At 39.7% G+C, this 13,235-nt stretch overlaps 1 protein-coding gene across 1 annotated transcript in view; it reads right to left on the bottom strand.

The window, feature by feature from the left end:
* Positions 1–13,235, bottom strand: part of WDR49 (WD repeat domain 49) — a 142,514-nt gene that overhangs the window by 97,253 nt on the left and 32,026 nt on the right. Inside the window, 2 exon segments of the mRNA XM_043594969.1 lie at positions 1,908–2,056; positions 5,347–5,514. Coding sequence (XP_043450904.1) covers positions 1,908–2,056; positions 5,347–5,514 — 317 coding nt within the window.

Here is a 13,235-nt window from a genome sequence, read left to right as displayed (position 1 = left end):
GCTAATTGATAGTTACACTATTTTATATGTCCCATTTAACATGTGTTTAAGTACATTAATATGTGCTATGCCCTGGGAAACAGAAAAAAACGAACTCAACAAATAACCTTTGTTCTTAAGGACTCAAAATCTAGGAAAAGATACATGTATAACCTTTGAGTACACAAAGCACATTACGTTCAATTCAGTAGTGGAAGTTATATCCAAGTGCCCAAAGATCTCAAAAAATAATTAAATGTGATGAGGACATCAATAACGTTTTCAGTCTGAGTTTTTTGGTACTCTAGATTCATAGTAACATGTCTTCCCTTCAAGGTGTCAACAAATAACCACAGAACAAACACTACAAGGTCCCAGACACTAGGGATACCAAGGATACAAGCCAAAAAGACACCGGGGCCTGCTTAAGGAAGCAAACTAACAGTTAATTTTGAAACAACAGGATACATGTTCCAATAAGAGACACACAGGTGCAACTGGAGTGTGGAGAAGCAAACACCGAAGTCTGTGCGAAAGACTCCAGAAAGTCTGAGACTGAGGGTGAAAAGACGTTTGTCAATTGATCATCAAGGAGAGGGAACTAAAGGCAGAAGGAAGAGCACACTGCAGAGCCCTGAGGCAGCAGGGTGGGAACAGCCAACTGGGATATGGCTGAAGCCTTAAATGAATGAAAGAGAAAAGCAGGAAATAAAGTGGGGCTGACAGACTGGGAGAGGGCTTTGTATGAAAGCTTAAGAATTCTGGAGTTGATATTTAGACGGAGGATTAGATGAAGTGCTAAAAAAGCTTTTTTTTACAAACCGCTTCATTAGCAGGATAAAGGGCAGACTGGAGTCAGATCATGGGGATGTAGGGAGAAATGTTAGGAAATCTTTGTTATATTTTGGGTAAAAGAAAATGAGATTTTGAACTAAGAGCAGTGGCAGCAGAGAGGGAGAGGTGAGGCTGATAAACATATTTGGATGGTAGAATCAACCAGAATTGGGAGAAGATTGACACAATAGGTATTATAGCAAAATATACAAGTTTGGCAGGACTTGTGAGTGGGATGAGGCTTAAGGAGTTGAAGATGAGTTTCTGTTTAGATTTTACATATACACGTATCACTTTAGAATAAAATAAAAAGTCAGATTCACTGAAAGTCTCAGGTGGGGCCTGTTCCCATAAGCCTATAGCCCTGAGCCCCTTCTTCTCTTCACAACCAAGTGTCTTGAAATCTATCACATGTTAACTGGATCTATAAATTAGGTATTATGTAAAATGAAAGTTTGGCAGAGAAACAAATGACAAGATTATTAGAGATTAAGAAATTTTCCTAAGGGGAGTATGGGTAGTAAATAATGTGGTCAGGATTCAACCTGGATGCCTGGTTCTGGTACCATGTTTTTGTCTGACATTTAAAAAATATCCCATCAACATCACCAAATGGAAATGGACTGATTTACACAATCGAAATGTACTTAATGAACTTGATAGTCTTCAGGTTAACTTAAATTTCTAATTTACCGAGTTTCAATATAAAAAAAAAAAAACTAATTAGCTGTGCCTATTCCACATCTTACAATTACCAAGCAACATTTCCCCATCGCTATTTTTTTTTCTATTGCATTAGTGAGAACTTTGGAAACTTTCCAGATGTGAGCTTCTGAGAGTGCAGCTATAAAGATTAAATCCACGAGTATATCATTTAGAAAAGTTTTTTAAGGAAATACTTTGTCTAGTTGCCCAGGACTATGCTTAAGTTACCATAAATATCTTTTCCTAATTTAGATTTCCAAAGACATAGTAGTTAGCCAGTATATTTTAAAAATCTACACCATCCCCCAGAGGAATTCAGGACCAAGGATAGATTTAGGGAGGAACCCAGGAGGCAGAAGTAAATACTTTCAATGTACGATATCACTCACTTTATCTTTGGAGAAGCTGAAAAGTTGTTTTCTTGCAGCAAAGAATTGGACAGCTATTACGCTGGCTGAGTGACCCCAGAGGACACCAACCGGTTTAGAGACAACATAGGGGTTCCAAAGGCAAACTTTATTGTTGATGCCAGCAGTTGCTAACCAGAATTAGAAAGAAAAAAAAAGTGCTTTTAGTACATGAATAACCCATAACATTTTCTTTTTGAAATGAGTGCATGTCGCACATCTGTAGGTTCTTAAATGCTTTCTGAGCACTAATGCACCCTGCCTGGAAGAAAGGAAGATCATGGCAAACTAACGGGCCTGAGTTCTATTACCGGAAATGGTGGAAATGGAAGGAGACGTGGGGAACGAGTATTCATGGGGCCACAGGACAAGAGAGTCCCGTTTAGGAGGCAGCCAATGGCCCAGCCAGGAGGCCACAAAATCCTGCTTCTCAGTCCTCATGCTTTCCTGCTACTGCTAGCACAGCCTAGGAATATACACCAAGTTACAGTCAGTTATCCCAGGAGTAAGAAAGAACTAAACCAATATTTAAAGTTTCCAAATTAATGAAAAAGATACAGAAACAAATTATTTCCACTGCCATATAAACAATTGAATATTTACAAGCACACAAACAGCAGAATTATATTTTTGACCTGCTCTATTGAGAGAACACGATATTTTTGAACATGAATTGTTTTATTCAGGGAGGACATCAAGAGCATGCGGAACAGTGATGTTTCTGGTCTGTGGAAACTCAGTAGAGCACTCTTTGTTTTTCTCTTCTTTGGGGCCGACTGTAGAGCTGAACTTATTCACTGTTCTCTTTCCAGCACTATGCCAGGTGCAAAGCAGTGACAGTGTGTAGGGTTGAAATAATCAATCGATGGATCAATGAAATAGTTGATATTTGCATCCTTCCAAACTCAACTCGCTAACCCAACCTTAACAGATAGATCTACAATTCTCTTTGAAAGGTGAATATTGGCATATTCCTGAGTTTCTATTCAAGGTATCTTTTTTTTTTTTATTCAAGGTATCTTTTACTGTGATTGTCAGCCATGATTATTAGGGATTTTAGAGACTCAGCCTCCTAGCTGATACCAATACTCTTCATGTGAGTGATAATTGTTAAATGAGGGTTATTAATATGACCCATTCCAAAGGCCATGTATGGCCATTCTCTACAACTAACCTATTAGGTTTTAGTGCCTCACTTTTTCATAGTGTTTGAACTAATGTATATACCATATGAAATTATCAGCTTTCAAAACATCACATATTTTAAATAGTGCCTGAAACTTTATAGCTTATTTCCTCAGCTAAAATATACTCTTTCATATCAAAAAAAGAACTCTCATTTTAAACTAAAACTAGGGTAATCTGAAAATGTTCAAAAAGCAGTGGGGGTTGCATTCTGAACAGTGAAAACATTCTATATTTCATAGTTCTGGTGTAGGTGTGTTGTGGCTATAGAAGCAGCAGCAGCAGCCATAGTAGTAGTAGTAGTAGTCGTAGTCATAGTAGTGGTAGTAGTAGTAATTGCAGTAGTGGCAGTAGTAGTGGTGGTGGTGGTAGTGGTAGTAGTTGTAGTAGTAGTAGTGGTGGTGGTGGTGGCTGTAGTAGTGGTAGTGGTAGTAGTAGCAGTGGTGGTGGTTGTAGTACTAGTAGTGTGGTGGTGGTAGTGGTAGTAGTTATAGTAGTGGTGGTGGTTGTAGTAGTAGTAGTAGTAGTAGTGGTAGTAGTGGTGGTGGTGGTGGTAGTTGTGGTAGTAGTAGTAGTAGTGTGGTGGTGGTGGTGGTAGTAGTGGCCATAGTAGTTGTAGTGGTGGTGGTTGTAGTAGTAGTAGTAGTAGTGGTAGTAGTAGTGGTGGTGGTGGTAGTAGTAGTAGTGGCCGTAGTAGTTGTAGTGGTGGTGGTTTTAGTAGTAGTAGTGGTAGAAGTAGTGGTGGTGGTGGTAGTTGTGGTGGTAGTAGTAGTAGCAGTGGTGGTGGTTGTAGTAGTAGTAGTAGTAGTGGTAGTAGTGGTGGTGGTGGTTGTAGTGGTGGTGGTGGTACTTGTGTGGTGGTGGTGGTGGTAGTAGTGGGCATAGTAGTTGTAGTGGTGGTGGTTGTAGTAGTAGTAGTAGTAGTAGTAGTAGTGGTAGTAGTAGTGGTGGTGGTGGTAGTAGTAGTCGTGGCCGTAGTAGTTGTAGTGGTGGTGGTTGTAGTAGTAGTGGTAGAAGTAGTGATGATGGTGGTAGTTGTAGTGGTAGTAGTAGTAGCAGTGGTGGTTGTAGTAGTAGTAGTAGTAGTAGTGGTAGTAGTGGTGGTGGTGGTAGTAGTGGTGGTGGTGGTAGTTGTGGTAGTAGTAGTAGTAGTGTGGTGGTGGTGGTGGTAGTCGTGGCCATAGTAGTTGTAGTGGTGGTGGTTGTAGTAGTAGTAGTAGTAGTGGTAGTAGTAGTGGTGGTGGTGGTAGTAGTAGTCGTGGCCATAGTAGTTGTAGTGGTGGTGGTTGTAGTAGTAGTAGTAGTGGTAGTAGTAGTGGTGATGGTGGTAGTAGTAGTAGTGGCCATAGTAGTTGTAGTGGTGGTGGTTGTAGTAGTAGTAGTAGTGGTGGTGGTGGTAGTTGTGGTAGTAGTAGTAGTAGTAGCAGTGGTAATAGTAATAGTAGTAGTGGTAGCAGCAGCAGCAGCAGTAGTAAGTAGTGGTTATAGTAGTGGTGATAGTGTACTTGTAGTAGTGGTGGTACTTGTAGTAGTAGTAGTGTGCTGGCAGTAGTAATAGTAGTAGTGGTAGCTGTAGTAGCAGCAGTGGTGGTGGTGGTGGTGGTGGTGATAGTGGTAGTAGTTGTAGTAGTGGTGGTGGTTGTAGTAGTAGTAGTAGTGGTGGTAGTAGTGTGGTAGTAGTTGTAGTGGTGGTGGTGGTAGTAGTGGCCGTAGTAGTTGTAGTGGTGGTGGTTGTAGTAGTAGTAGTGTGGTGGTGGTAGTAATAATTGTAATAGTGGTAGTAGTAGTGGTGGTGGTAGTAGTTGTGGTGGTAGTAGTAATAGTAGTAGTGGTAGCCGTAGTAGCAGCAGTGGTGGTGGTGGTGGTAGTAGTAGCAGCAGCCACAACAGCAGCAGCAGGAGGTTGAGCATTTGGTGGTGTTAGAAAGATGGCAAAATAGCAGACACAGCACCAAAACCATCTTCTTTCTCTGTATCATCTCACATCTCCCCCAAATTCTAATAAAAACGCTAATTCAAGCATTGGGGCCCTTCCTCATATTTCCACCCCAATGTAGTTCATACATGCCGCACATCATAATGCATCATTATCAGACATTCTCAGGCAATAAAATGTGAGCTGTTCAACTTGGTCTCTCTGGCAATAAAGCAAGAAGGTGGAGAGGCCCCGTGCATACAAATACACATCCCAGACTATTTATGAGGCCCTCAGAGTTACCATGATTTATTTTACATACCAATTAAATTGAGCCGAGAGTGGTAATCAAAAGCATGAATGCCCTCGGCAACATTGAAGGATGTCATTTTAAGAGGCTTTTTTGATTTCTCTCTCCAAGCCAGCACCACAGTGTTTGTATTGTTGGTTGTACTGGAAATGATAGCATCTAAAGATGCACTGTAAGTAACTGATTAAAAAAAAAGAAATGGATCTTTAGTTGGTTTCTCACAAAACACGAGCAAAATTCAATGGTTTTAATACCTAAAGTCAAAAATTAAACCCAGGTTATGAGGACACAACCCAATACATAGAAAATACCTCATTAATGCCTCCCCGCTCCACTACAGAATTTACAGTGGGAAGTTACAGCAAAGTCTGCATTCTGACCTTTTACCCAATCTAAGGATACCTTGAAATTTTTTTTTTAAGTTGGCACACATGGCAGGAAACAACATAATCACAATAATCATATGGGATTCTGGAGTCTTAAGATGAGTGATTGGCCAGATTCCTGGGTTCTTCCTCCTGGATCTGAAGCAGGCAAACAGAAGCTTAGACACCCTCTGCTGCTCTCCAAGGTCCAAACCGGGCCAGAACCATGGTTCGTTTAAGTCATGACTGGACCTAGACAGAGCTCAACGTCTGGCACAAACACAGCCAGGGACTTGGGTAAAATGGCTGTTCCTATGTCCTCAGGGACACAGCACCAGATACCGTGGAACAAAATCCCATTCCCCAAGCAAGGATCTTGCTGCCTCTTGCCAGGAGGACCTGTCGGACTCCCAGGCTCCAAAAAACAAATAGCCTGTTCCTCCAGAAACAGTATTCTTATCTCCTCCTTGTTTCCTCTCCATCATTTTCTCTCACCTGTCTTTCCTTCAAAAAAGAAAAAAAAGAGAGAGAAAGAAAAGAGAGAAGAAGGAAGGGAGAACAAACCTAAGAAGGGATCAGTTCCTGGGGCGCCTGGGTGGCTCTGTCGGTCAAGTATGTGACTCTGGATTTCAGCTCAGGTCATGATTTCATGGTTCCTGAGATCAAGTGCCGTTGAGGCTCTGTGCTGACAGCATGGAGACTGCTTGGGATTCTCTCTCTCCCTCTCTCTGCCCCTCACCCACTCGTGTGTGTGTGTCTGTGTGTGTGTGTGTCTGTGTGTGTGTACGCACGCGTGTACGTGCACACGTGTGCATGCATGGGCTTTCTCTCTTCAAATAAATAAGCATTACAAATTTTAAAAAAAGAAGTGATCAGCTTCTACAAAGGTGAACCTCACTAGGGAGCAATTAATGTCAGGACAATAAAGGTCCCTGAGCACCCGCTATACCACTGCTGCTTCTTTACAGGAAGTACCAACAGTCTAAGTCTGATGACATCTGTTCTCATTAGGAAGCAACCTCACTGAAAATATTCCTTTTCTTTACAGAAAATGCTAAGGGTTACTGTAACTTGACTCAGTGAAGCAATACTATCTGATCTAGAGTATATAACAAACGCTGTATCTTCAAATCCATGGAAATTTCACGATGTCATTATGGTACAATCAAAATAAAGTATTTCTGTGCAGAAGATTACTTTGTCTTGTGTTCCCACATTACATTGAACTATCATCTTCAGTTTTGAGGCTATAAAGAAAAAACATATAAAAAAGTATGTTCTGCTCTGGTATTCGAAGGACTGCTTTTAGATTTGAATCTGCAGGCTACCAAGTGACATTTATGGGCCTGTAGTGTTACATATCGGGGGCTTAACAATTCACACTTTATTTCTAGACCAAGATATAACTTGTATCTGATTAGACTGTGGAATGCCAGAGCTCCTGAGAATGCCTGAGTAAAAGGTGAGGGTAAAGCCATTTCCTTAAAATCAAATTATCTGATAAATAAAAATGTTTTCCTCCCTTCTTGAAGACAGGAAAGGAAATGATAGGTTATGATGGAAAAGTTTTTAAAATATCAAGCTAGGGAATGGGGTGAGCTGATAAAATAAATGATTTGTTTTTAATATTCTCAGTGAGTTTCAAGATTGGTGGAGGAAAATACTTTTTAAATTACTTTTAGATGCTATTTTCAGGGGGAAAAAAGACAACTTGATCATGTCTGTCCATTAAGATGTTCACTTTCCATGCTTCCGCTCTTTGCCACTTAGTCATAAAAAAGGCGTTAAGCGAACTGCCATTGATCCCTGTTCTGTTCTCGTGGGTGTGCTGTCAGGATGACCCTGTGTAATGGCAATTAGTTAAGGTGAGGAAAGTGATCTGAAAATGGAATGTGATCCCTAAAAACCAAGTAAGTAATGCCATTAGGTGAAGTTGAAATAAGCTAGAAAGAGGCCACCTGATATCCTCTGCCAACAGGTACAAGCTGTAGCAAAGTAGAAAATGGGGCCATTTCTAAGAACTCTTATCATTTTCCAAGCTTTTTTACTTTAGGAGTCATACGGCTTTAGGAAAACACCCTATCTTGAACTTTCTTTGATGATCTCTTGCTTGTGAGAGTTGGTTTTCAGTTGCATTTCTTATTTTGAAGTTTGACTCCCTTTCTCTGAGACCACCACATGGCCGCCTATATTCTGACCAGCTACCATTGTAAGAAGGACAGAAAGAATCACCTTATTTCATTTTTAAAAATCAAAATGCATCTAACTCAGTACTGCTGGGCACATTAAAAAATAATAATGCAATTAATTTAATGACTTTTCAAAATGCTGATTGGACGCCCATGCCCATGATACAAATGGATCTTAACGCCCATCACGCTGTTAAACAGGCTGCAGGAAGAGACCTCTTCAAACCTAGGCTACCAGCCCAAAGCTGATTTCGACAGCTTTAAACACAGTGAGAGAACTGATAGGAAGGACACGGTGTTCTAGCTAACTCAGGAAGGCACCCTCTTTTTGTCTGGACTGATTTAGATGCAGAGCAGTGGAACAAAGCACAACAAGAGACTAAATGTAGCCCTTATTCCAAACTTCATCTCTATCAATTATAAAGGCTTCCTAAGGAAATGTAGCCTGGTAGCTGTATTCTCAATTCTCTGGCACACCTCTATTAATTAGTGCAGCAATTAGTGATTTTGTTATCAGTCCAAACTGTTTTGTACCTTCTCCCAGCCATGGCCAAACAAAGGAGACAAAACACCTTTCAACGTAATAAAAAAAAAAAATCAATGCTTTTTTTATTATTGGCAATTTAGTGCTCACTTTTTCAAAAGCTATACTGCCAGTCTATGGTTTCCAAGGTTTCCAATGATATTGTCTATAAGAGGAGACAATTACTTGGGACCAAAAAAGGAAAACTTCTCTCAGATTTAAGACATTTATGTCTTGCCCCTATTGCATAAAATCTCTGTACTTTACAAGCATTTTCAGAATGTAATTATTTTTCTATTAAAATGTGACACAGAACCACTCAGACAAGATGAAAATATTTCTCCTTCAAAGTTTTAAAATAGAAATCTGAACCTTATCTTGAAGCAGTAAGTTAATACTCTTATGTCTGACTCTAAGTTTTTCCTTTGACATTTCAGTTTCATAAATATTTTATCCTTGGCTTCAATGAAACATTATTACCATACTTGCTCATCTATTTCTTTCTTTCCCCAATTGTATATTCTCTTCTCACACTAAGAATAAAATCAGCAAAAATATTTCTTGAGGAGTTCTAACAGTATCGATTCATGTCGCTGGGGTAAAAAAAAAAAAAAATTATATATCAAATGAAAGCAACTGTTGGTTGCTTGCTCCTGGCAGGTTAAGTCTTGTGGACCAGGGATCACTATTAGGCCCACTGTTCTATTTTTTTATTCCTTCCTGCCCTCCTCTCCCTGCTTCATTATTTTAATATTTCTTTCCTTCTCCTCATACTGAAATAACTGAGCTGCAAATAAACAAAAAAAGTTGTATTTAAGCTTCTAATAGCTACTGCTAAATCTGGGAACAGGCATTCATTCATTGGTTAGGACTGAATTAGGTCCTTCTTTCACAGGTACTTTGGGCTTCAAATCTAAAATTTGAAATAAGAGGGGCTCCTGGGTGGCTCCGTCGGTTAAGCGTCCAACTTTGGCTCAGGTCATGATCTCGCAGTTTGTGAGTTCGAGCCCCACGTCGGACTCTGTGCTGACAGCTCAGAGCCTGGAACCTGCTTCAGATTCTGTGTCTCCCTCTGCCCCTCCCCTGTTCATGCTCTGTCTCTCTCTGTCTCTCAATAATAAATAAACGCTAAAAAAATTATTTTTAAGAAAAATTAAATTTGAAATAAGAGAAAATGTTATAAACTCTTCACCTTTCTAGACTCTATATACTTTTTAAATTGCCTTTTCCCCTATCCATTTTCCTCAATATTGATTCACATAGTATTAAACTATATACTATTTGCAATCTTTTTTACCCCAATCACTTTTTTAACCATAAAAAGCCCCCTATTTTTTTTAAATATACTAATAATGAGCAAGATTTCTTTTGGTATCTCTCTTTCCTTTTGAAATATTTTTCAGTAGTATTTATCCAGTGTCTTAATCTATTCAGGCTGCTGTAATGAAATATACAGACCAGGTAGCTTAAACAACAAAAATTTATTTTTCACAGTTTTGGAGACTGGGAAGTCCAAGATCAAGGCGCTAATAGATTCAGTGTCTGGTAAGGGCCCATTTCCTGGTTCATAGGTGGCCAAATTCTTGATGCATCCTCACATGGGAAAGAAGTGAGAGACTCTCTGAGGTATCTTATAAGAGCATGAATTCTATTCATGAGAACTATACTAGCCACCTCCCAAAGGCACTACCTTCTTTTTTTTTAAATTTTTTTTAATGTTTATTTATTTCTGACAGAGAGAGACAGAGCATGAGTGGGGGAGGGGCAGAGAGAGAGGAAGTCACAGAATCTGAAGCAGGCTCCAGGCTCTGAGCTGTCAGCACAGAGCCCAACATGGGGCTTGAACTCACGAATGATGAGATTGTGACCTGAGCTGAAGTCGATCGCTCAACCAATTGAGTCGCCCAGGCGCCCCAAAAGGCACTACCTTCTAATACCATCATATGGGGCTTAAGATTTCAACATATGAATTTGGAAATGGACACAAACATTTAGTCCCTAACATTCTGCCCCTCCCCTATCCATGTCCTTCTTGAAAGCAAATTACATCCCAATGGTCTCAAAAGTCTTAACTCATTCCAGCATCAACTCTAAAGTCTAAGTTCAAAGTCTCATCTAAATCAGATACAAAGACTTGGGATACAATTCATCCTGGGGAAAATTTCTTTCCAAGCTGTGAACTCAAGAAATCAAACAAGTTGTGTGCTTCCAAAAAAGTGGTGGAACAGGCATATGGTAAGCATTCCCATTCCAAAGGGGAGAAATAGGAAAGAATAAAGGGGTACTAGATACTAAGTAAATACAAAGTCTAACCAAGAAAACTCTGTGAAACCTTAACACTCAAGAATAAATCTCTTTGGCTTGATGCTCTCCCTTCCAAATCCACTGGAATGGCCATGCTACTCCCATGGCTTGGTGCTGCTGTCCACCTATGCTGCAGCTCTCTGAGGAGGTCCCACCGCTGTGCTGGCTCCTCTGGGTGTGGCTACACCATGACTCTCTGCAGAGTCATCATCCCTTCAGAGCTAGGTTGGGACGATCTGGCCCACATGAACCAGAGAGGCAGCCCCATCCTCTGAAACCATTCTGCAATATCTCAGAAGAAAAGAAACAGAAACTCAAAGACATAGAAAGAAAATCTAACTAAACTAAAACATAGTGATTTCAAATAAATTTTAAAAAGACTGAATAAACATGTATAAAGCTTATTGCAGGATAATATGAAACATCTAAGATATTTCACACACATAATGGGAGCCCCAGAAAAAAAAAAAGGAAGGGTTCAGACAATTTTGGGAAAAATAACAATAGAAAAATTTCCAAATTTAATAAAAACTACAGACCCATATATCCAAGAATTTCAATGAATTCTAAGCAGTGTAAACCCCCACACACACTCTCTCTCTCTCTCTCTCTCTCTCTCTCTCTCACACACACACACACACACACACACACGCACACACACATACACACACACCAATAAACTGAAGCACATCACAAGTAAGTTACTTAAAAACAGTGAGAAAGGGAAAATAGGGCAAAATATGGTACCATGTGTTACAGTAGACACTATGGAGAATAAAAAACCTATCACACGCCCTAAGAAGATCGTTTAGCTTTCAGTTTATGTATACATGTGATTTGCATGTGATACATCCAAATTTCCTCTGGGTTTGAAAGAGTTATGACAGGCAGGACAAAAGTTGTGATGTAGGTACAGAAATTTTTAGGATTCCTTCACAGATTGAGCTGCATCTGAAAGCAAGATTTTTTTTTCAATTTTTTTTAAACATTTATTTATTTTTGAGACAGAGAGAGACAGAGCATGAACAGGGGAGGGGCAGAGAGAGAGGGAGACACAGACTCTGAAACAGGCTCCAGGCTCTGAGCTGTCAGCACAGAGCCCGACGCGGGGCTCAAACTCACGGACCGCGAGATCATGACCTGAGCCGAAGTCGGACGCTTAACTGACCAAGCCACCCAGGCGTCCCTGAAAGCAAGATTTTTAAGAAGCCAGGAGCATAGCTCAAATTGAGAACCCTGAAAATCATGCAAGGCAAAGTCCATATGAATTACAAGAAACAGCAAAATAAGGAGTTTGGTAAAGGTAAGGGAAGTTTCGGGGTCAAAACTGGCAAGTAAGACTCTGCTTTGGTGGCAGGGTCTGGAATATCCCAGAATAAGGGAATCCTTCAGAGGTAGTCCACATTGAGAACGTGAATGGAGAAGAATATGAGCACTGGGTAGGACCAGGGCATCTGCAATCTGCAAATAGAACATTCTCCACCTGGAAACTGATGTCTTTATGGGACATTCTAAAATGGCTCATCATTTCAAATTTTCAGACCTCAAGTCCTGAAGATTCCTGTTTCAGAAGGTTGCTTATTTCCCTCCTTCCTTGCTTGCTTTATCATTTCCACTTTCTCATCATCAAAAGCCTTATAATTAGCCAGTCTGATCGCAGTGTCTTTCTTTGTCCTCCAACCTATGCCAAACAGAACTACCAAAGAAACCATTCCTAAATGTTGTGTGCATTAGGTCTTCCAAGTATCCTCAAAAACCTTCAATGCTTCACTGCTTCATTTTCCATCAAGTGTAAATAGGGCTAGTTGCCAAGATTTCCAACATATGTCCCTATTAGACCTACTCACTTGTATTTCCTCAATACTCAGCCTCTCATCTATTCATGCCCATTTCTCTTCCCTTCATTGTGTCTGCTTGTCTCCCTTTACTCATGTTCTCTGTGTTCTTTTTCCCTCCACCTATCCATCCTTTGAGTAGCACCAACTACTCTTGAAGCTTTCCTCATAATGTTTGCTGCTTAAGAATTACTATGGGAGTTAATATCTCATTTATGTGGTTTAGTAGCTAATTTTCAGTACCATTGTACAATGTTCTAATAAGTTATTTTACATGAGTCTTTAATTCTTATTCCTATACTAAGTTTCTTGAGGGTTATAATTAATCTTTCTTCTACAGTCTCCAAGGCCTAAAACAGTTTAGAGCACATAAAAGACAAATAAATAATTGTTGATTGGTTGACACATTGAGTCCACAATTTAAATAAACTGACTAATGTAAATATATTTTTTCGGCTATTTTTCCAAAAATTAATCACTTAATTACAATGAGTTTTGATTCACAGAGCTAAGAAATATGTAATCCTAATAAGATAGTAAACATCCTTGATATTTCTTTCATATGTAAAATGTTTTTGTAGCCAGTTCCTAATTGCAGTGATTCAGAGGCCAGATTCCAAAGTTGGATTGCTTAGTTCATAAACATGAATTACAGTGTTGATACTAAACTAAGTTTCCATATTCT

This window comes from Prionailurus bengalensis, chromosome C2 (genome assembly GCF_016509475.1).
Source record: "Prionailurus bengalensis isolate Pbe53 chromosome C2, Fcat_Pben_1.1_paternal_pri, whole genome shotgun sequence".
Taxonomy (NCBI): Eukaryota; Metazoa; Chordata; class Mammalia; order Carnivora; family Felidae; genus Prionailurus; species Prionailurus bengalensis.
This window is presented reverse-complemented; position numbering and strand designations above follow the sequence as displayed.